This window comes from Pteronotus mesoamericanus, unplaced genomic scaffold, assembly GCF_021234165.1.
Source record: "Pteronotus mesoamericanus isolate MK-2021 breed Mesoamerican mustached bat unplaced genomic scaffold, CSHL_Meso_final contig_116, whole genome shotgun sequence".
Taxonomy (NCBI): domain Eukaryota; kingdom Metazoa; phylum Chordata; class Mammalia; order Chiroptera; family Mormoopidae; genus Pteronotus; species Pteronotus mesoamericanus.
The window spans coordinates 43,963,915-43,986,713 of record NW_026555027.1 but is presented as its reverse complement, the minus strand read 5'-3'; the positions used below and the strand labels follow the sequence as shown (position 1 = coordinate 43,986,713).

Here is a 22,799-nt window from a genome sequence, read left to right as displayed (position 1 = left end):
GCGTCCCCAAGGCAGACCCCAACCGGGCTGGGCCGGCCCCTGTGGATGGGCCGGCGGGCGGAGCAGCACCGAGGGCACCGCCCTCGGCCCGCCCGCCGAGGAGGGGACGCGAGCGGGAGGCTCTGCACTCGGCCACCCGGGCTGCGGGGACGGGACGGGTGCCGGCGCGGGCTCTGCGGGCGGGGAGCAGAGTCCAGGCCAGAGCCCGAGCCGCAGCCGGAGGCCGGAGGGCTGTGCGCGGAGATGGCGGCCTCAGCGGCCGCCGCGGCGGAGGAAGGGATGGAGCCGCGGGCGCTGCAATATGAGCAGACCCTGGTAAGTGAAGCCGAGCCGAGCCCAGATGGGTGCGCTCCGGACTGCTGCTCTTGGATACCTTTGGAAGGGCGAGGACCGGGGGCCTATCCTAATCCGTTCCCTGACCTTTGTGAGCTCGGGAAACTGAGGCTCGAGGGCCTGAGAGGCTGGAGGGCTAAGGGACAGGCTGCATGCAGGTTTCTGGGTTAGGCTGGGGACCGGCGAGGACAAGATCAGGTGCTTGTCCCAGGTGTCCTTCCCTTTACCTCCTCCGCCACCACGTTTCTGTGCTCCTCCCCGCCGACCACCTGGGCCCAAGTCTCAGCACCTCACTACCCCTCCCCAGCACCGCTCACACCCGTTGTACTTTCTCTACGCTCCTATCTCCACCATCCAAAACATTTCCTCTCTATCCCCAGTACGTGCATTTTCTGTGCTAGACACAGAAACATGAGTGTGTATAGAAAGATGGTCAGACCCAAATCCAGCCCGTCTACCCCTTCAGTCTGGCAACCCAGCATTGGCAGGAACTCCTCTGTCTAAGTGGGCGTGTGAATTAGGACCTTTATCCGTGCTTACTCTGAGTATCCAGCCCCTCCCCACCCCAGGGGTGTCTCTTGACCTCATTATAAGCTGGGGTCCTGAGGTTCTGAGCTGAGTCATGCCAGCCCCTTCTTGTGTCACTGGAGTGGGGAACCTAACCTCTAGGGAAGGGCTCCTTTTTGCACGGCTGGTCCTGGAATTTGCCGTGGAAGGAGACAGGGAGGGAATCTCTCCTGGAGGAGTGAGCCCCCGGGCTGTAATTGAGGCTGGGAGGTGCCCAGTTTAAGAGAGGGAGTAACTGGATGAAACAGGATGACAGGGAGAGGTGGCAGGGGTGGGGGTAGAGCACGGGTGTCAAGGGAAGCCTTCCTTTAAAGTGGGAGGTGTCTGTCCATGTACAAAAGCCAAGAATGGGGTATTGGTCAAGGAAGCCAGGCACCTGGCCCTGAAATGTTGCACCAGTCCCATCCCTATCTCCTTTGCCTGGTGTTTATCTCTAGTATGAGTTCTCAGGGTCAAGCTCTCTCCCGGGCACTCTCTGCTCCAGTCTCCCCCTTCTCCTCCCGATTCCTTTGTCTTTCCCTCACAGGCTCACCTCCCACTCTGACACTGTGTCTGACTCTTTATACTCTCTTTCTGTCCCTTCCTCCTCCCTTTTTCTCCCTCCCTCCTCCCTTTTTCTCCCTTCTCTTCTCTGCTCCTTCTCTAGGCCTCTCTTTTCCCCTTCTTTCTCCTCTTTCTGGTTCCCTCGCCTCCCTTTCCATGCTCTCTCTATCTCTCTCTCTGTCTCTATCTTTCCCTCCCTCCTCCCGCACCCCCCCCCCAGCCCCAACAGGAGCCCTTTGTGTCTCAAAGCTCTGCGGGTGGCAGCCGGAATATACTGCTCCCCACCCCCCAACACACGCCCAGCTTGGCAGGTCTAGCCAGGGCTCGGAAACTCTCCCATCCCATCACCCCAAGCATCCCCAGTCACAGCCCAGCCATCAGTTTCTGCTGTCCCTCAACCCACCACTGGACTCAGGGCAGCTCCAGAGTGGGCTGAGGCCACCAAGCACTCCCTACCCATCCAGAGAGACTTTCCGCTCCCAGCTGGACTGGCAGGCTGGTGTTTGTGTGTGTGTTTGGGGGTGGGGGGGATGAAGAAGAGAAACAAGGGGATTAGGGTAGGTGGAAGGGGTACAGCTGAGTCGGTCACAGGCCAGAAGCCCAGCAGAAACGTGATAAGGATTGAGGCCCCGCCAGCTCCTAGGCCCAGCTCAGCTGCCCCCAGCTCCTTGAGGCCCTTATTGTTACCCAGATGCCCTTGACCATCCCTTAGTCTCTGACCTTCCCTCCTCCCACTTTCAGGCTGCCTTAGGTTTTTCCATCTCTCCTCCTCTGGGGCATTCCCTCCCACTCCTCCTCAGTGCCCCCCCCCTTCAGGCCTGTGAGAAGAGGACTGATTATTCTGCCACCCCCAGAGCTGTGTCCCTGTACCTTGGCTGTCCCCATCACTCTGGCCAGGACAGTCCCCACAGTCTGCAATGTGCATTGTTCCCACACCCCAAGCCAAAGTGGGACCTGTGGGTTCAAGAGGACCCACATAATATGGGGGCTGGGAGAAGGGGAGCTGAGACCCCAGGAGCCCTCCCTGAATCCCCTCTCAGCTCGCATGCAGGGCTTCTAACCCCATCTTCCCCATTGCTCAGATGTATGGCCGGTACACTCAGGACCTTGGGGCCTTTGCCAAAGAGGAGGCTGCTCGGATCCGCCTGGGAGGGCCCGAGCCCTGGAGGGGCCCGTCTTCCCCTTCGGCTCTCCCAGAGCTCCTGGAATATGGACAAAGCCGTTGTGCCAGATGCCGCAGTGAGACTTGGGTTGGGGCAGGGGATCCAGCTGTGCTGTTCTGAGGGCACAGAGGCCATTCATTACATCTTCCCATTGTGGGGTTGGGGGACGCAGGGATAGGAGCCCTTTGGTATCAACCTCCTCCTTTTTCCCTTCCCTGCTCCCAGTCTGTTCAGTACGCTGTCATAAGTTCCTAGTGTCCAGGGTTGGCGAAGACTGGATCTTCCTGGTCCTGCTGGGGCTCGTCATGGCGCTCGTCAGCTGGGCCATGGACTATGCCATCGCTGCCTGTCTGCAGGGTAAGGACAAGCGCTGGCAGGGGAGGGCTGAGAAACACCAGTCTGCTTCCTCCAAGCCACACTTGTCCAAGTATGTTGGCTTTCAGCCAGCCTGAGTGCCCATCTTTAGACATAATCACCGCCACTCCCACAGGCTACAACTTCTTGCCTCCCCTCTCCAGCCGACCTTCTTACCTACAATGATCTCCATCCCACTGAAAGCCCTCTCTCTAGGGCCCTTTGTACCCAGAGTCTGGGTGATATGCCCTGGGATAGTGTCTCATATCAGTATGTCCCAGTGGCCAGGCGGGGACTGGGTGTGCACCTCAGGGTGCAGCAGCACATCCTGTCCCCACAGCTCAGCAGTGGATGTCTCGGGGCTTGAACACCAGCCTCTTGCTTCAATACCTGGCCTGGGTCACCTATCCTGTCGTCCTCATCACTTTCTCAGCTGGATTCACACAGATCCTGGCTCCTCAGGCTGTTGGTACTGTAGGAGAGGAGGGGAGGGCAGAGGTGGGACCTCCTGAAACAGGCACACCAAACTATTCCCCTGGGCCTGTATACTCTCCAGGGTCCGGCATCCCCGAGATGAAGACCATCTTACGGGGTGTGGTGCTAAAGGAATACCTCACCCTCAAGACCTTTGTAGCAAAGGTCATCGGGCTGACCTGTGCCCTGGGCAGCGGGATGCCCCTTGGCAAAGAGGTAACTGCAGGCTGAGGTCCCTCCCAGGGAGGAAGAAGCCAGGCCAGGGTCAGGGTGTGCCTTTGCCCACTCATCACCTGCCCCCACCCCTCAGGGCCCTTTTGTGCATATCGCAAGCATGTGTGCAGCGCTGCTCAGCAAGTTCCTCTCCCTCTTTGGGGGCATCTATGAGGTAAGGGGGACCCTGGAGAAGGGCAGAGGAGAGGCTTGGGCTGCTGAGCTCAGCCAACTCCCTTTTTCACCACTCTGGACAGAACGAATCCCGGAACACAGAGATGCTGGCTGCTGCCTGTGCCGTGGGAGTGGGCTGCTGCTTTGCGGCGCCTATCGGAGGTAGGCGGCCAGTCCAGCCCCCAGTCCGCCTCCTTTGCTCTTCTCATCCGGCTCTGGGTCCTGAGGCAAGGCCCTAACCTCATGCGGAGCTCTCCCTGCCCCCTTGTAGGCGTTTTGTTCAGCATCGAGGTCACCTCCACCTTCTTCGCGGTGCGGAACTACTGGCGGGGCTTCTTTGCTGCCACCTTCAGTGCCTTCATCTTCCGGGTCTTGGCGGTCTGGAACCGTGATGAAGGTAGGGGAGCCTTGGGGATGCAAGGGGCTCCTGAGATGACTCAGGGGGGGCCCTCCACGCCACCCCTGCCTCCCTCTGCTACTCTGCCTTCCCTTCAGAGACCATCACTGCTCTCTTCAAAACCCGGTTCCGGCTTGACTTTCCCTTTGACCTCCAGGAGCTGCCAGCCTTTGCTGTCATTGGGTGAGGAGCTGAGGGAGCTGGGGCCTGTAGGAGAGGAGGAAGCAAAAGGGAGAAGATCCTGTTTTACGATGATGCTTTTTCCCTCTCCAGTATTGCCAGCGGCTTCGGGGGAGCGCTCTTTGTCTACCTGAACCGGAAGATTGTCCAGGTGATGAGGAAGCAGAAAACCATCAACCGCTTCCTCATGAAGAAGTGAGTTGGCTTTGGGCTTCTCTCTAGGCTGCTTTGGGTTGTGTGAGGGTCACAGTGGGGTGGCGATGGGAGGGTGGGGGGCGGTAACAGAAGAGCTGGCATATAGTGGCCCAGTCAAAATCAGGCACTCTGTTGAGAAAATCAGCCAATGGTGTTTTCTAAATGGATTGAACACTTTGACTCTTATGTGAATTACCTGAAAATTGGCACTTTTGAATTTTATCTCTGGAGCACAGCTCTCTCCATTGTGCCCTGAAGATTGGGAGTGGGGAGGCCTGAGACGTGACTTTTGTTGGGACTAATGTCCTTCAGGGAAAGGGCAGCCAACTGAACCTGCTCCCTATGGCACCTTCAGCCAACTTCATGAGTGACCCCAGCTTCCTTCCCTAGCACTGACCTTCAGTCTAAGTCACCACAGAGAAACAGACAGAGGCAGAAACCTCTCCTCACTCATGCAGTGCGCCCTTAAGCTAGGGCTTCTGAGGCAAGGGGAGGAGACACAGCTCAGAGGTGTCCCAAAGAGGGCTGGGGGGGTAGACTTTCCGCTACTGCTACCCACTTAGGGAGTCAGGAGTCAACAGAAAGTTGTTTGGGCCCATGATAACCCCAGATGGCCATCACCCTTGGGGCCATCATCTCATGAACAGCAAAAGGGACCTTCTCTCAAAACTGTGTGGTTTTGTATAAGAGCCAAGGCTCTGCTGTGACCTCAGCCCTAAGGTATGTGAGGGCACCCAGCCTCTCACCAGTCTGTAGTAAATGCACCGCCCACATTTGATGCTGTGAAACCTACATCTCTAGACGCCTGCTCTTCCCGGCTCTGGTGACCCTGCTCATCTCCACTCTGACCTTCCCCCCTGGCTTGGGACAGTTCATGGCTGGACAGGTAACCCCAGGCAGAGCAGGAATGTATGCTTTTCCTTCGGGATGCCTCCCTTCTAAAGCCAACAGCCCCTGCTCTCCTATAGGTCCCTTCCCCTTCCCTTCATCCTGTCTGTTCCCCAGCCTGAGGCACCCTTTTCACCTGTAGCTCTCACAGAAAGAGACGCTGGTCACTCTGTTTGACAACCGGACGTGGGTCCGCCAGGGCCTGGTGGAGGAGTTAGAGCCACCCGGAACTTCACAGGCCTGGAGCCCACCACGTGCCAATGTCTTCCTCACCCTGGTCATCTTCATTCTCATGAAGGTGGGGCTCCTTACACATGTATAGCTAATGCTTACATAGGCTTATTAGGAGCCAGGCACTGTTCTCAGCACTTACCGTATATTAACTCTTTTAAGTCTTACAACAGCACTGTGGAAAGGTACTATAGTCCCCCTGTTTTAAAGATGGGAATTTCAGACATAAAGGGGTTGTAACTGGCCCAGCATCACATGGCTAGTGGCAAAGTGAGAACTTGAACCAGAGTCATCTTGTTCAGGATTCCTCATCCCTGCACCTCCGGGGGGTTCTGGGATAACTGGGAGGTTTATTACCAGACAAACAATGAAGGCTCCTTGGGGTGGAGCTGGGGCTGCCTGGAGTCAGGTGGCACCTCTGCCTGTTTGAACTGCCTCCTGCCTGCAGTTCTGGATGTCTGCGCTGGCCACCACCATCCCAGTGCCCTGTGGGGCCTTCATGCCTGTCTTTGTCATTGGTGAGTCCTCAGTTGCCTGTTCTCCCAGCCTGCATCCTTCCCACCCTCCGGCTATCCCCTGGCTATTCCTTCTCTGCCTGGGAGTGGGTTTCGGTCCAGCCCCAGCCCCAGCCCCAATGCCCACCCCCACATGACTGTCCCCTACACTGAATGACCCACTGGCCCCTCCCCCACCCTCTGATCCTCTCTCTTCCTAGTGCCCCTACCCTCCCCCTCCACTACCTGTTTCTCTTCCCACGCCCCTCCCTGAAGGAGCAGCATTTGGGCGTCTGGTGGGTGAAAGCATGGCCGCCTGGTTTCCAGATGGGATTCACACAGACGGCAGCACCTACAGGATTGTGCCTGGGGGCTATGCAGTGGTGGGTGAGTGCTCCAGGTCCCCACCTGTCCTGGGAAGACCTCTCGTGGGGCCCCAGGGCCTGAGGCTCTGGCGCCCCCTGCTGGCAGAAACCAGGCTTCCTTCCCATGCAGAAACCCATTTCCCAGGAGCAGCCCTGACGGCACCCACAGACCGTCCTCGGGTGGGGAGGGTCATCTGGCCCCTGGGCACCCTGAGGAGACTAAAGGTGGCTGTCCCCAGGGGCGGCTGCGCTGGCGGGAGCAGTGACACACACAGTGTCCACGGCCGTGATCGTGTTTGAGCTGACAGGCCAGATCGCCCACATCCTGCCTGTCATGATCGCCGTCATCCTGGCCAACGCCGTTGCCCAGAGCCTGCAGCCCTCCCTCTATGACAGCATCATCCGAATCAAGAAACTGCCCTACCTGCCTGAGCTGGGCTGGGGCCGCCACCAGTACGGAGGGCTGGGCGACAAAGGGGCTGTGGGTGAAGGGCAGAAGGTGTCCCAGGGCCCCCTCACATCTTCCTCCAGCAAGGTCCTCAGTCAGTGAGGCTGGGAGACCCGCCACCTTGCTCCCTCCTGGCCTGAGCTCCCCTTGGCCACACCCTGGCGGAGCTGTGGCCAGCGCGGCCATATGTGAACAAAGTCGGGGAGTACTCCTTGGCCCTTAGCCCTTGTCCCCGTGGGTTCTGGGGCCTTCCTTATGGCCCTGGGATGGTAGTGCTGCATGCTGACCACAAACCAAGTGCCTCTCGCTGCCCCCAGGCAGTACCGGGTTCGAGTGGAGGACATCATGGTGCGAGATGTTCCCTACGTGGCCCTCAACTGCACCTTCCGGGACCTGCGGTTGGCACTGCACAGAACCAAGGGCCGCATGTTGGCCCTAGTAGAGTCCTCTGGTGAGACCAGCAGGGGCCCCAGATGCTGTGAACGTCTCCCAGGGTCCCTGCTCAGGAAGGGGGAGGGAACAGGAGCTCAGGACGAGTCTCCTTGGTCCCAAAGGGAATGGCCAGCATTGGCCAGTGAGGGCTTTCCCTCTGGTGTGTGGCCTCTGTCCAAAACCCCACTCCGAGTGGAGGAGAAGGCTGGGAGCTGGGGAGGGGGCCTCGCCATCAGCTCCTGACTCCTCCCGCCTACCCTCTCCAGAGTCAATGATCCTCCTGGGCTCCATTGAGCGCTCACAGGTGGTGGCCCTGCTGGGGGCCCAGCTGAGCCCAGCCCGCCGGCGACACCACATGCAGGAGCGTCGAGCTGCCCAGACTCCTCCACCACCTGATCAGGAGAGCACCCCGAGCCCCGAGACCTCCGTCCGCTTCCAGGTGAGGGGGCGCCCTACACAGTCACATAAACTTCCTCCTGAATGTTGCTGTGTAGGCTTATCAGGTGGGTGACCCAGAGGCATCCTGGGGCCACAGGCTCACCGGCCCCTTCTGCCTATGCAGGTGAACACAGAGGACTCAGGCTTCCCTGCTGCCCGAGGGGAGACTCACAAGCCCCTGAAGCCTGCTCTCAAGAGGGGGCCCAGCAACTCCATGAGCCCCGGGGAGAGTTCCCCAGGTGAGCCCAGCGCCCACTGGCACCGTCCTCTACCCTCCGACAGAGCCGGGGTCCAGCCTCTGAGACTGCAGAAGGGCCCTTGTGCACCTTTCGGCTGGGGCACATCCCAGCTAAGAGGCCTCCTGCATGGACCAGGGGTAAAACCAGGACACCTCCCCCCTCGCCCTCCTCCCCTCCCCCACAGAGATGGCATTGCCCTAGGGCCTTGTGTTTGGGATCACAGGGAACGTGGAGCAGGCTGGCATCGCCCTCAGGAGCCTCTTCTGTGGCAGTCCGCCCCCCAAGGCTGCTTCGGAGGTGAGTGGCTGGAGCCTCTCCATCTGGCTCTTTCTTTCCAGCTCTCTCTGCTGCTGAGATAACCTCTCCACTAGCTCTGTAGCACCTGCTTCCATTCTCCCTGCCCTTCTGCCCGATGCCAGCTCTGTCCCCGCAGCGGACCCTTGTCCCGGCTCCACCACTCTCCTCACCCCCTTCTTCCCTATAACATCCATCCCTCTTCTCTCCCTTACGGCTCTAACAAAGTTGGAGAAGTCAGAATCATGCGACAAGCGCAAGCTGAAGCGGGTCCGAATCTCCGTGGCAGTAAGTGCCCACTACTTTCTGCAGCTTAGGAGCATGAGACAGGGCAGGCCAGGGCCTAGGTGGTAAACCTCTCCCAGGGCGGGGGACACACCCCCTATCCCCAGCCCCAGGTGCCAGCCTCCCTCCCTCTCTCCTAGAGTGACTCAGACCTGGAAAGCGAAATGACCCCTGAAGAGGTAAGGTGTGACTGGACTCTGGACTCTGTGTCTTCTGGGATGTGTTCAGTCATTATCTTAGTTTCTGTCTCCCAGGGGAGGGGCCACGGGGTAAGAAAAAAGGGCGGACCTGCTTTCAGGGAGGTGAGGGCCAATTCGCACCTCCTCTTTAACACTCCTAGTCTCATACCCTCAGATTCTGGAGTGGGAGGAGCAGCAACTAGACGAACCTGTCAACTTCAGCGACTGCAAAATTGACCCTGCCCCCTTCCAGCTGGTGGAGCGGACCTCTTTGCACAAGGTAGGCCCAGCAATGCAGGGCTGGCCTGGGCTCTCAGGAGCACAGGATGGGGATCTAGGTTTTCCCACGAGTTAGGACTCAAGCTAGTGGGGGGAAAAGACAGCAGAGAGTGCGCTCTGTGCTGATATGTTTTTTAAACACATTATTTCAAATGAGGGGAGGCCAGGAGCCAGGTCCCCTTCGCCTCCTCCTGCTTGTGGTGGAATCAGGCATCATTTTTCCTCTTCTCGGCCTTGCCCCCCAGGGAGCTCTGGACCAGAGCAGCAACAAAGACAGGGCTCAAGCTGGGTGCAGGCCAGAAGGCCAGGCTAGGGTCAGAGCTAGGAGGGAGGCTGCCAGCTCCCAACAAGGCTGATACACCCACGCGGAAAAAAATGGGTGAGAAAGAGGCAGGATAAGAAAATCTAATAAACAAGCTAACAAACATCCAAGTAGGGGTTGGGACACTGCAGAGAAGAGATAAACAGAGATGAGAAACGCCCAGTGGGGGGCTTGGAATGTCAGACCCCAGAAAGTCTCACTTAATGTAGGTCAAAGGAAAACTGGTAAGGACACAGGAAGACAGCTCAGCAGAAGGGCAACGCCAGCCTGCAGAAATGGGGGGAAACTTGAGTGTGGACAGATTGGTGGTGGGCAAGGCTGACATTAGAGGAGGGCGGTGGCTCCCTGAGGAGGACGGCCTCAGGGGCAGCCCGGGATGGGGCAGTGGCATCACTGGGCACCTTCAGACTTCCAAGTGAAGGCAGGGAGTGCAGGCACGCCCCGCAGACTGCCAGAGGAGAAGCCAAGGGGTGTTTTAGCTAACTTGTCAGATTTAATGTGCAAACCTCTGAGGCATGGGGATGGGGCCAGTGGGAGAGCAGCAACGGTCTGCAGCTGGGACGGCCAGTGTAGGTGAAGACTGTGCCAAAGAGCCAGCTTAGTGTGGACAAGCAGGGGCCTGGGCAGGAAGGACAGGAGACAAAAGGGGGGCGGGGAACAAAAAAGTAATAAAGGAACTTATAAACCTTTGGGTAAAGACCTTGGGTCAAAGTGAGTGGGGAACTGCAGTGCAATTGCAAGAAAAAATAAAAGAGGCCTGAGAATAAATATATTTGGCTTTTATTGAAAGCCTTTCTTCCTAAGACCTCTAAAGCTTTTCCATCACCTTACTTAGTCCTCAGACATCACATAAAGATGATGACGCTGCTGACATTTTTTAAGTGCCTGCTATGTGCCAGGCACTGGGCTAAGCTGTTCGTGTTTAATTTAATTCTCACGACCAGACTGTAAGAGAGAGAGTGTGATATTCCAGTTTTTATAGATGGGGACATTGAGACTCAGAGAGGTTAAGTGCGTTAGCCAAGGTCACACAGCTAGTATGTAGCAGAGCCAGGCCTGGAAACCAAGATTGTCTGACCCAAAGCCTGTGAATGTAACCTTTGTAATATATGGGGAAACTGAGGCAATGAGTAGGTCACTTGCCTGAGTCAATATAACAGAGTCAGGCCTGGAGCCCAGATTCCTGGCCTCAGGGCCAGTATTCTTTCAGAGGGCCACGCTATCCCTCTGCCCGTCAGAATTGCCTGTTCCTGAGCCCAAGAAATGCAGGCCCTCCAGTGAGTTCCCTGGTGTCTAATTAAATTAAAATGAAAAAGAACAAAGTATGTGTTTGTTACAAACTTAAAAATCAGAGGAAGAGAAGAAGCCTTTGAGGAACCGACTAACAAAAGTACAAAGAACTAGAAGTGATAAGAACATTAAAGATTAGAATTCAAAATGTCCTTGCAGGCCTGAGGAGTCAATAAGTAGTAGCCCAATTAAGTTCAGGAACGGAACAGAGGGTCAAGGGAACACACTGGAGGCTACTTAGGAACCTGTGCAACTGGAGATCCCCATATCAGCCAAGTACCTCATTCATTCAGAGGCCGCCTACAGAGAAGCAGTGGGCGGAGGTGGGGGAAGCTAGGGTGCCAACACTGGGTCCGACGGCACTGAACCCAAATCCTCACTCTGCGGCGTGTCAGCTAGCTGTGCAACCTTGTCACATTTCTTGGCCTCTAGGTGCTTCACTTTCCTTATCTGTAAAATGGGGATTCTAGTACCTACATCACAGGGTTTTCTGAGGATTAAAGGAGTTGATACATGTGAACCACTTAGAACGGTACCTAGCACATAGTAAGTATTCAACATATTTTAGAAATTACTCCTACTACTTACCAGTATACTTAGAAGCAAACAATAGGAGACTTTAAAAGATGATATAATGAGGGGAATGTGCAAGAAATTGATGTTTTCAGAAGAAGATATGTGACTATGTGAGCTGGAAGCTGGGGTGCCTGGTGGAATCTGAGGCTGGACACACAGGCTGTGGTGGGCTTGGAGAGGGTCTATGGTCCATTCTGGGGAGTTCAGGCTCTGACTCAAGTTTGAGAAAGCTGATAGGGTGGCAAAGCCAAATCGTTGGAAGAGGGGCAGAAAGCAGGACCCGTTAGGATGTTACAAGCCCATCCTGGTGAAGACGGTGAGGGAGTCTGGGAGGACGGCCAGGACGTTCAGGAAGTAGATCAGGAAGGCTTGCTGACTGCCCGGGACAAGTGGTTTGCAAACCCAAAAGGCCTGTAGCCTGCGAGAAGCTGGTTAGGACTGTGGGGAACAGGAGATCCAGGGGAATGATTTAATAGGATCCTTGGGAGAGGATGAGTTGGATCATTAAACATAAGAAGACAAGGCCCAGGGATTATTAAAAGAGGAAATCTTATAATAAAGATATATTTCCCTATGAGATCAGAGGAGGAAATTCAAGAAAACTAGCAGCACGTAGGATTCAAGGGACTTGATAAAGGCACGACAGTTATGACACAGGTAGTAAAGGAGCACAGAGAAGCTTGTGCTGAAACTGAACATCTAGCTCCTTTTATAAGTGCAGTCATGCCTTAGAAGGAGAGACTTAGGGAAGTTTTGTAAGTTCTTTTTTAAAAAATTCAGCAACTATATAAGAAAACATTTTTAAAGTGTTAAGACAATTACAACCATTTCAGAGTAACTGGTACTCAAGAATCTGGGATATTAATGCCCATTTTGATTCAAGCATTAAGCCAAGAGGCTTACAAGTAAACTGAAAACAGTGTGATAAATGATAGGCCAAAAATTCCAGGAACTGCTGAGTCAGTAGTGTTTTTCAAGACATCTGGCCCGAGAAAATCCACTTAGAGCACAAGGGGAACTAGCTGACAATTTCTGAACCCTTGGTGATTACACTTGAAAGCTTGGGGGAGGGCCCAAAGCAAGAAAAACATGGGCGGGGGATGGGGAGACATGCGCCCTGGACTGGAAGCTGCATCTCAAGGACCTGGGATGCTTTCGGCCCCCCAGAAAAAGCACACTGTGTGAAACACACACAGAGTGCTGCAGGCCAAGATTGGGAGGTCGGAGCCCGGGTGCAGGGTACCTTAAATGACCAGCCAGCTGAGAGCAAAAGGGGAAGCACGTGTCAGCCACTAAGGTGAGGTGAGAACAGGATTCCGGGCCTGTACCCCCAAAAAGGGGCGTGTGGAACTTTCCTCCTGGATATGTCCATGACCAATCAGACATCTGCATGGGACCACTAGGACAGTGCTTCCTCCTTCTAGAGTGTGCTGGCAAGTGACCCCGAGCAGGAGGGCCACTTCTTACTGAGGACCCTGAGCATTGTCACCTTGCCACTGAGCTTCACGCTGCCCGTCCTGTGGAGTGGGTGTCATACTGACAGGGCTGAAATTAAACGCCAATGTAAGGCTGAGCTGGCTGCCTGGCCAGTCATTAGGTGTCGCATTTGAACAGTTGTTCTCTCCTCCATCCTTTCTAACGCGGGATGAAGTATCCTTCCTCTGTCCATTTTTCCATCAATGTAAAGATTCCCACTGTCAAGTTTCTGAGGATTGGTTGTACATTCTCATTCTTTTCCCTCTGGTTGTCTTTCCCTCTCCCCCCACCATCTGTGGCACCCCTTCTACCCCTCCCCCCAAGCCAACACCTCACCCTGGGCCCCCCTCCTTGTGCATCAAGTCCAGTGTTTTTCTCCCCACCCTGCAGACTCACACCATCTTCTCACTGCTGGGAGTGGACCATGCTTATGTCACCAGCATTGGCAGACTCATTGGAATCGTCACACTAAAGGAGGTAAGATGACAGCAGCCGTCAAAGCCACTTCCACTTCCAAAAAGGCATGGAGGCTTGTCTAGCTCACCTGGGGGGAGTGCTGGGGAGGAGTCCGAACAGGGAGTTCCATCTGACCCTCTCCCTTTTCCAGCTCCGGAAGGCAATTGAGGGCTCTGTCACAGCACAGGGTGTGAAAGTCCGGCCGCCCCTTGCCAGCTTCCGTGACAGTGCCACCAGCAGCAGTGACACAGAGACCACTGAAGTGCATGCACTCTGGGGGCCCCGCTCCCGCCACGGCCTACCCCGTGAGGGCAGCCCTTCTGACAGTGACGACAAGTGCCAGTGAATTCCTCAATGGGAGGCCTGGGATGGCGGGGGCCTTGGCTGTCCACCTGAGCCCGACAGCCCTGCTGTGCCTTCTGCCCTGGGAAAGCAGGAGGCAGCCACAGCCAAAGGCTGGGGCCCCAGCCCCTCTTCCAGGCCAGGGGCACCGGCTTCTCCCAGTCCCTCCTACCTGGACTCTGACCCAGCTCCCGCCCGCAGCAAGTGGCCCTTGCAAGGGCGGGAAGATCGGCACTGCCCCGGTGGGATGGGGCTGGGGTCGCTTGACCCCTGCTGCCCCTTTGAGGAGGAAAGGGGTAGAACTAAGATGGGTTTATACTGGAACCTCCAATGACCAGATGTATATAGAGATTTACAAAGATTTTTATATTAATTTAATAAAACAAATTCTCAAATAGAACAAAATAAACACCTAATGAGCCACTTATATATAGAATGCCTGTGCCCATCAGCTCGTGTTCTTACCTTGGGCCCTCTTACCTGCCAAAACCTCAAAGGCCGAAATCTGCAGCCACCCACACCCCCGTGGCCATAAAACTCCAGAGCCGGCTCTCCACGGAACGGAACGCAGGATCTGCAGGGGTCTCCGCTGCGTGGCCATCAACCCCCTGGCTGCCCCCAGGACTCCAGCTTTGGCCCTTCAGCCAAGAAAGGCACTACCCTCTTTCCTCCCCAAGGAGAGACACTCCCTCATGACTGTCACCCGCTGGCACAATTCCTGCCCTGCTCAGGCATCAGGGGACAACTGCCTGGCCACCCGTGTGGCCCCCTGGTGGCCCTCGCTGGAAGAACATGGAAGCCACAGCTCTTAGCAACCAGAGCCATCCCCTGTTGCAGGAACTGCACCCTAAAGAGAACTGGGTGAATGCAGCAGCCTGGCGGGCCGGCAGCCACCGGCCCCTTCCCACACATCCTGCAAGGGGCTGGGAAAGGGCCCAGAGCCATCAGGGCGGCCAGGAAAAGGGTGGAGGGTACATGCTTTCATTATTCCAATGCCTCCCAGAGAAGATCGACTGAAAGAATAGACCAAAACCCCTCTTTTTCTTTAGAAAAAAGAAGAAGATTTAGAGACAATGGAGAGGTGAAGCACAGCACGAGCCCAGCTGGGAGAGGGGCCCTGGGGACGGCTCAATCCGTAGGCTCCCCAGGTGGGGGTGATTCTATCAAGCACTGCACATGAACTTGGAGGTGAGGAGAGAAGCAGAGAGGAGAGAGGCAGAGGGAGGGGCAGGGGGAGGCCAGGCTCCCTCCAATTCTACCCCACACAGCCCAGTCATAACCGTCCCCTCGGGGGTTCACACCATCAGAGGAGGAAATATGTGGCGTTTTTTGATTTAAGAACATGACATCACTCTGCCACAGCTGTAGCCATGCCCCAGGGGCCCCGGGCAGCCCCGGCAAACCCCAGGAGTGGGGGCTGGACATGCGCCCCCAGCCTGGTCCCTGCCTCCTCTCTAGACACTTTCATGCAAAACACACAATGAGGAGTGAGTGCTCCAAGGAGCCCTCTAGGCTTTGGAGCTCTGCTGGAAGCCTCAAGCCCACGCTTGGGCACTGAGGCTCTGCCCCCACCAGCAGCCAGGGGACACATGCCATCACCAGGCATGATTTGTGTCACTGTTCCTCTGGTTCTACCTCATCCTCATCTAAGGACACCACCCCAGAAGAAGCCACATCAGAAGCTTGCCACTGCTGTTCCCAGTTGCCCCCCGGTGGCGGGCAGAGCGGCTGGCAGTCCTCGCAGGCGGCTGGCTCCTCCTCCGCGGGGGAAAGGCAGGACTCTGTGAGGGGCGAGTTGTAGAGCGAGTCCTGGGCCTCCAATGGGCCCAGGCTGCGGAAGGCACTTTCCCGGCTGGGGGGCAGTTTGGCAAGGAGCAGCTCTTCGCCCAGCAGCTGGGAGGCCAGGCGGGCCGGAGAGCCCAGCAACCCATCCTCCAGGCTGCACAGACTAGAGCACAGGGTGTCTGGGGACACGGTCTGCGAGCAGTCGCTCTCAGGCTCCACAGAGCCCTGGCGCAAAGGCCGAGAAAATCGGTGACCAGTGAAGAGGTCCTGGAGGTGGGGTCCCAGCTGCCCAGCCATGTCTGTCAGAGAAGAGAAAAGGAGATAGCCATCTTGGTAGGCCAACCTGGAAGCCACATTCTCCCCACTCTACCTTGACACAGCTCTGAGGATAGTGAGTACGAGCCAGGGAACCTGAGGCAAGTTGCTTAACCTCTACCTCAATTTCCTTAACGCTGAGTTGGGGGTTCTAATATACCTACCTATGGGGGTGCTGAGAGAACAGAGTCTGGCGTGCAGTAAGAAAGCATACCACATGGGATACCATACGTGCAGGTTGTTCGCTGCACAAGGGGAGCCTGTCCAAGGCAGTAAGGGCTGAAATGCAGCCCACACTCTGCTCATCAAGCAGCATGCCCTGGCATGGGGCTGTGCCCACCAGAGAAAGGAGTGCCTTCTTCAAATCTGCACAAAGATTCCACATGGGCTAGCAGCGCCCTTGGATAAATGTTAAGTTATTCTCATTAAACCAGGGGTCAAAACAGGCCTGGAACTCAAACAAAAACACTGCGGTTCAGGCCCGTCTTGGTCTCAGGCATCCAAAGTCAGTGCCCTCTGGACCACAGCAGCAGTCTCCAAACTGCTCTAATGTACTAACCACCTCAGAGAACTTGTTGATTAGCTAGAGGGGTGGGGGCGTGTGGAGGCAATCTTCAAAGGCAAAGGGTGGGGAGGGTGGTGGCCTGGGGGCCGTGATTCCAGAAACCACAGAGAAAGTCCGCCCTGTGGCCCTGAGAATGGAAGGTGAAAGGAGGGCCTTACACAGCTGCACAGCCCCACGGGGTCCCCTCCGCAAGCGGTGGCAGAGGGAAAGGCCCACTGGCTTGGAATGCGAGGAGGATGCTGAGCTGGAGCCAGCAGCCCTGCGGGCAGTCCAGGCCCAGCAGGCTTCCTGTTTGCCTGGGGCCAAAGCCCTGTGAGGCATTACGCTGTTGCACTGTGGTCCATCTGTGCTCCCTCCACCCACCAGGAGGCTGCCTTGAGGACTCTCAGAGACATGACACAGCAGCCCCTCCCAGAGACACGGTGCCACACAAGGTGCTAGTGAGGCCTCTGGGCAATTTTTTTTTTTTTCCCCCTGAGGACTGAAAGGCCCAACTGCACAGACAGGCACAGAAGGCTCAGCACCTGTAAGAAAGGAACTACTGCCTTTCCACCCGCTGACTGTCCACCAATGAGGGTGGGCAGCCCTCCGGCCCGTGGAAGGTCAAGGACTGCCTGGACAGAGTCTGCCCCTCTCTGCTCTCCTCCCAAAGGCTGCGGATGTTCTGGATCTCCCCTTCCAAAGGCTGAGCTCTGAATCAGAGGGCCTATTGGGCAGTTCTACCCCTGACGGCAGCACTAGCATGGAATGGTCCCTCACCTGAGTCAGTTCCCCCAGCAAAGTCCTCATCATAGGATTCATCTGTAGAGTCCTCACCATCCACTGAAGACCACGCCCGGAGCTTGGCTTCTGCAATGGCAAATTGCTCAGCCACTCCTGTTGGGGAAGACACGGAATTCATTAGCAGAGGCGAGCTAAGATTAGGGCTCAGCTTGGAGACAGGAGAGGGGAGACACAGGGATGTGCAAAGACTCCAACCCCCACATCGGGCCCAAGGAGGTGAGAGAGGGCGTCCCTATGACAGAAGTGTGGCTGATTCTCTTTATGTCCCCCACCTGCTGCAAAGCGAGCCTCTTGTTCACCCTCACTGAGATCTGAATAGGAGGAAAAGGCTGATTCCAGGGCAGCAGGCGAGTCACTTGGCTTGCTCCAGCCCTTCCATTCAATGAGGTGAGCCACTCGGCCCTGGGCCATGGCTGTGGGCTTGGTCACGTGGTCCTTCACCACCTGGGAAATACCTGGAGGTGGGGCAGAGTCAGAAAGCCTGGTAAGAGCATGGGCCGGGGAGCATCTTGGAGGGGGAGTGGAAGGGTGGTGGTAATGAGGGTCCACGTGTGCTTTTGTGGGGAAGGAGGGGGCTGGGATTCACCAGAGAAGGAGAAGAAAAGGGACAGAGCAGCACGAGCTCACAGGATACAATCCCCAAGGACATGTGCAAAAGGGAGAAGAAAGGACCAAATGGCCAGAGGCATGGGAGGGGGGTGCATACCATGCAGGGAGGATCTGGCCAGCGCAGCAATCTCCTGGATAGTTAGAGCTCTCCGGGACTTGGGCAGCATCGCGACTCTGTCTCCAACATTCACCTTGGGTGACAGTATCAGAGGGTGAGTGCTCCTCTGACAGCAGTATCCTCCCACGTGCCCACCCAAAGCATCAAGGGGATACAGGAGCTGGGAAGGGATGCCGGGGCAGCACGTGTGTCCCAATGGCTGCTGGGATATGTAAGAAAGTAAGAAGCCAGGACCAGCAAACTATGTCCTCCCAGGGAGCAAAGGGAATGTGGGCAGGTCCAAAGGAGCAGAATTGCAGCTAACCCGCCACCTTCCCACCTCCGAGAGGGGCAGAAAGCAGGTCAGGAAGAGCCATGGAGTAGGGTCTTTGAGAAGAGAAAAGAGGAAGAGAAAAGGATACAGCATCCCAGTCCCCTTCCTTTGCCCCCTCCTCCTTTCAATCTTCAGACCCACATTCCAACTGTTTCTAGAGCCTACCAGGGCCACAAACTCAGCATGACCAAAAACAAACCCAACAGCTTCTCCCCATATCTGGCCCTGCTCCCAGACCTCCTTCCTTTGCGTCGCCCCACTATTCTCCCCTTCAGCGTGGCTCCAAACCTCAGCATTACCGTCGGTTCTATCGTAAGCTTTCCTTACCCATACCTGTTGTTAAGACGTAATGATGAATCTCCAAACTGCCTCTAATACTACCTCCTTCCTTTGCCACGGCCCTTCCTCAAGCCCTCAATGCCCCTTGCCCAGATCAACACAGTGGTGGTCCCCCAAGCTCCTCCACCTCCATGCTATTTTCTCAGCCTAGTATGTTGTGTAAGTGTTGCCCTTCCCCCTTCCCATGTTCGGTTGGCCCTTTCTCATCTTTCGGGTCTTGGCTGAAATATCGCTCTCTCAAGAGAAGCCTTCCTGGCCACCCTACCAGTGGCCCACCCTCCCTCCGCAGTCTGTAACAAGTCACCATCCCCTATCAATGTATCCCTTTTGTGTAATTATGGTCTGTTTTGCGTGTTTCCTTATTTCTTGTTGGCCTCCCTCGCTGGTCTTAAGCTCTTTCAGAAATTCAGTCTCTTTTGGTCACTGCTGTACACCTTTAGCACAGTGCCTGATACAGAGCAACCTCTCAGAATACACAGGCTGAAATAAGCAAGGCAAGGTATAGATGTAAACAATTTTCCTGGAGTGCATCTGGTCACAACATGCCCTTATTTAAAATCTTTTCTGGGTTCCTCCACTTTCCAATGAAGTGCAAGCTCACAGCCAGGCACTGAAGAATTCTGTGAGCCCCGGCCTCCTTCCAGGCCTGCTTGCGATCCACCACTGACCTCCCCTGCCCAGTAAAGACCCACTGCTCCATTTTCCTTGTCAGCAATCAGCCCTCCTGCCTTCCTCCAGGCAAAGAAACCCAGCTTTTCCCTGGGCTACAAATGCCATCTTTGCCTGGCAAAATGCTCCCTGCCATTTAAGGCCTGACTCAGGTGCCACCTCCATTTGTGCTTTTAGTCCACAGTTTTCTCTGTGTCTGCTTCAAACCCACCCAACCCCAGCACTATCCTTGCATCTCTCCTGAAGGATCTCAAGAATGGCAGGGCTTAAGTCAGATTCACCTGGGTTCTCATCTCCTCCCTGCGCCTGGTTCTGTGCTCCTTGGCAAGCCCAGGCAAACGTTTGCCTCAACGAATGAATGGAGTCAGAGGTCCAGGCCCCCTCCCCTGCATTGCCTAGTTCTACTCTATCAGTCCCCACCCCTCACAAGAGGGGCTCCAGCTGCCCCTTGACCTCAGCACCCCCCCCCCCCCCCCCCCGTCTCTCCCCTTCAGTACCTGGCTGACAGGGCCCCCAGGGTGGCGCCGGTAGCCTCTGGCCGGGCCTGGAAGGAGGAGCACCTGCTGGGTGTTTCCTGGCTCGCTCTCCCTCCCTCCCCTCACTCCCCCCAGCCGCCGCCATCCGTGCCAGCACTCCGCGCAGCTGCGGCCCAGGCCCAGAGAAAAGGTGTATGTTTCCCTGGCAACCCATCACCATGCAACAGGGTCTCCCGGGATATGGCCCGGGATGCGCTGACGTCAGCGCCGAAGGCGCAAGCAGCCCGCCTGGCGTTGGCAAGACGCCGAGCAGAGCAGACCGGCGGGGGCGGCCTTCCTGCCGGCCGGATAGCGCCTCCGCTCACAGGCAAAGGGAGCCAGAAACGGGCTAGCGAGGCGGGGGTGGGGGATACAGATCCCCTTCATGTGGATGCGGTTCCCCCTGCCCCCAACCAACACCAGGGCCCAGCACCTCTGGCAAGTCCTGGCTGTCCACGGAGGAAGGGCGAGAGGACCGGCTCCAGCCTCGGAGGGTCCGAGAGGATCCCAGAGAAGAGAGAGAGAGGCCCCGAGGAAGCTCGATCCACTCCACAGCCCACGCGGGGTCCGAGGCCACTGAGGAGTCGGGGAAAGGCTGTTCAGTTGGGTCCCACTTTTGCCAAGATCCCTCTCCTTTTCATCCGGTGTTGCCATATCATTCCTCCTCAACCCCTCCCCCACCTCCCAGACTATGAGCAACCACCTGGTGCTCTCCACAACTCTGAAAGCCCCTAGCGCACTGCCCCTAACCTTTAGGGTCCTGGGGCCGTTTTGTGGCAGCCACTGGCCACCTTCCTTCACTGAATATATTTCGCCATCAAAACCCTCAGGATGACACCTAAACTTGGATAAATTCTGAATCTTCTCCGGTTTCTCAGCCTCCCCATTCCTCTTGGAAAGCGCACCTCATTCGTCCCCGGCCGTTGCTGTCCCCCTCCCCACCACCATCTTGGACCCTTTGTAGGCTTGCTGCTTTCCTTCTCTTGGTTCTTTCCTCTTGCCACACTCAGCTGATATGCAGCTCTTTACTCTTCTTCTCTGGCAAACCCATGATTTTTTCTTTCGCCCCAGTCCCCCATGGCTGTTTCCTGATGTCCTGCCTGGCCCGAGCCTGGTTGTGCCTGTTTCAGCCTGGTTCCCAATAGGTGAAGCAAAATAATTTTCTTCTTGCCACCTGAGTATCCTACTCCGCAGCTTCCCATCACTTCCCATGCTACATCTACGGTCCCTGGTCTCACCTCTGCGACTTGTCTGACAAGTCCATCGTCCTCCAGGCCCTTCACGCTGCCACAGGAACATTTTTCCCAGCACAGAAATCATAGGCATGCTGGCTGTGTTGATGCAGAGAACCAAAAGCCCAGAACCGCTCCAGGCTCAGCTCCCAGTTCTATTCCTATTTTGGTTCCGGATGCTGAGCCAGTCCCCTCCCCACTTGGAACCTGTTCCTAGTCGCATAAGGAGAACACTCCTGCCTCATGGCTTTGAGGAGGTGGGAGTGCCAGGGGCCCAGCCAAGCTCTGTGGAGCTCAGCAAGCTGAGGCCCATCCCTTAGACAGTGCCAAGAGGCAATGTATAGCACAACTGACCTTTAGCTGGAGCAGCCGTCTCTGTCCCTGAGCCTCAGCCTGCTGGTGGTCCCCAGAAATGCTACCAACCAGAAGGAAGACACAAGGTTACAGGCCATCCCTGGCCCCAGCTGGTACCTAATCAGGCCTCTTGATGCCAGTCCTGAGGTCAGCCAAACTCTCCCCTGACTACAGGAGGGAATGACTTCCTGAACTCCAAGCCTTACAGGGCCAGAGGGGATCAGAGTAGCCTGCTGCTTCTCAGCTTCAAAAGCCGTAAGGTTAACTTAGGACTACAAATCCCAGAATTCCTCTAGGGAACCCAAGGAAAGTACTAATCTCTGAGTCTTAGTTCCAAGGAACCTCAAGTACCAACCACACTAAGGCCTGTGTGACTGACCACCTGCCCTGAAAGCCCAGGACCATTCGAAACCTAGCCCTCAACATCGTAAGTTCCTACCTGGCCTTAGGCTTGGAGGAATCCATGACACTGGAGTAAAGTAGGCTGGCCACCTCAGATGCACAGGACTAAAACCAGGCCCCAGCATGCATCATCCATGGGAACCAAGGCCCAAGCAAGAGTCAGCAGTTGCAGGAAGGAAGACCCGATGGCCTGCCTCTCTCTGGGCTCCTGTTTCCCTCCACTGGGTAGGGTGATTTTTTGTTGTTGAAAGTGGGGGAAGGGAACTAAAAGAGTTGTGAGAGGTGATCAGCTGCTCACAGGTGCCCATGTCAGGCCTCAGTCCCCGACATCGCCCATCTGACTCTGAAGTGGGGAGTAAGGTTTAATTAAGCATTCTCTGGTAGGGTACTTGGCTAGCGTGTGCAGGCTTAAGGGGGTTGGGACACAGCTGGAGAAGGCAGGAGGTTCCCAGCCTGGGGCCACTCCCAGCACCCTGAGGAGAGGTGCAGGCAGAGTGGGGTGTGTATGTGGGTGGACAAAGCCAGTCACCAAGGGCTGGAGAGGGTCGACAAGCCTCTCCCCAGGCCAAGCGTCTCCTGTCACCCTCAGCGGTGGGAATGCAGGCGGAAGACACGAGTCCACCCTGCAGAGCCCGGAAGCAGGGAGGCCATGGGACTGAACCCCAGTTGGTTTAGCCCCCTTCCTGCTCCAGCCCGCTCCCTCCTCTTGCCTGGCCCGCCTCCCCGGCGCAAGCTCCTCCTTCCCGATACCGGCCCCTTCCTCAAGGCCCCCACCCACCAGCGGCCCAGGAACCCGCAGCCCGACTCCCCAGCCCGTGCCCGGCCTCTGCCTCTTACCCTGACCCGCCGGGCTCCGAGAGCCGACACAGCCCATGGCCGGGCACCCAGGCACGCTAGCCCGCGCTCGGGACCCGGGCCATCGGCTTACCGAGGGTCGAGCCGCGGCCGCCACCTGGGAGGGGAGAACCCGTGAGGGGAGGGGCGGGAGCCGCGTCCGCTGCCGCTCCCGGGAGAGGGAACCGGGCCGCTGACGCCAGCGCGGGGGCGTGGCCATCGCGTCACTACCCAAAGCAGGCGGGGCCAAGCCGGCGTCAGGGCCACGCAGTGGCAGCCGAGCACTGCTGCTGAGTACGGAAGCTAGTCCTGTGCTCCCAGGGCCAACTGCAGAACGAC

At 56.6% G+C, this 22,799-nt stretch overlaps 2 protein-coding genes across 10 annotated transcripts; one reads left to right on the top strand and one right to left on the bottom strand.

Moving 5' to 3' along the window:
- Window positions 1-130: 130 nt before the first annotated feature.
- CLCN2 (chloride voltage-gated channel 2) lies at window positions 131-14,071 on the top strand. Its single transcript, XM_054581391.1, has 24 exons — window positions 131-315; window positions 2,526-2,682; window positions 2,832-2,963; window positions 3,301-3,429; window positions 3,517-3,650; window positions 3,745-3,822; window positions 3,905-3,983; window positions 4,093-4,218; window positions 4,317-4,401; window positions 4,492-4,593; window positions 5,395-5,479; window positions 5,624-5,779; window positions 6,161-6,230; window positions 6,483-6,593; window positions 6,811-7,024; window positions 7,337-7,470; window positions 7,718-7,890; window positions 8,014-8,128; window positions 8,352-8,425; window positions 8,651-8,710; window positions 8,848-8,886; window positions 9,062-9,166; window positions 13,220-13,306; window positions 13,437-14,071. The coding sequence occupies exons 1-24, from the start codon at window positions 244-246 to the stop codon at window positions 13,629-13,631; spliced, it is 2,712 nt and encodes a 903-aa protein (XP_054437366.1). The 5' UTR covers window positions 131-243; the 3' UTR covers window positions 13,632-14,071.
- A 594-nt stretch (window positions 14,072-14,665) lies between these two features.
- Window positions 14,666-22,622, bottom strand: FAM131A (family with sequence similarity 131 member A). 9 transcript variants are annotated; one of them, XM_054581424.1, is made up of 8 exons: window positions 22,464-22,595; window positions 20,877-21,285; window positions 20,072-20,214; window positions 19,621-19,667; window positions 17,782-17,875; window positions 17,348-17,530; window positions 17,052-17,168; window positions 14,666-15,711 (listed from the first exon to the last, which is right to left on the bottom strand). In XM_054581424.1, exons 2-8 carry the CDS (start codon window positions 20,900-20,902, stop codon window positions 15,242-15,244), a joined length of 1,080 nt encoding a protein of 359 aa, XP_054437399.1. In that variant the 5' UTR covers window positions 20,903-21,285; window positions 22,464-22,595; the 3' UTR covers window positions 14,666-15,241. The 9 variants fall into 9 exon arrangements, with proteins under 9 accessions (XP_054437399.1, XP_054437442.1, XP_054437426.1 ...); XM_054581467.1 differs by lacking the exon at window positions 20,877-21,285 and having other exon boundaries at window positions 22,555-22,622; XM_054581451.1 differs by lacking the exon at window positions 17,348-17,530.
- Window positions 22,623-22,799: the final 177 nt, after the last annotated feature.

Bases quoted from the DNA above. Each gene is read 5' to 3' on its own strand.
- CLCN2 (XM_054581391.1), top strand. From the start codon at position 244: ATGGCGGCCTCAGCGGCCGCCGCGGCGGAGGAAGGGATGGAGCCGCGG. The intron at 2,683-2,831 runs GTGAGACTTGGG...CCCTGCTCCCAG, and splicing joins CCGTTGTGCCAGATGCCGCA to TCTGTTCAGTACGCTGTCAT. The intron at 7,471-7,717 runs GTGAGACCAGCA...TACCCTCTCCAG, and splicing joins GGCCCTAGTAGAGTCCTCTG to AGTCAATGATCCTCCTGGGC.
- FAM131A (XM_054581405.1), bottom strand. From the start codon at position 20,964: ATGCCTATGATTTCTGTGCTGGGAAAAATGTTCCTGTGGCAGCGTGAA. The intron at 17,876-20,071 runs GTGCTGGGCCCT...CTGTCACCCAAG, and splicing joins ACAGCCAGGACTTGCCAGAG to GTGAATGTTGGAGACAGAGT. The intron at 15,712-17,051 runs GTGAGGGACCAT...CTTCTCTGACAG, and splicing joins TGCTGGGGGAACTGACTCAG to ACATGGCTGGGCAGCTGGGA.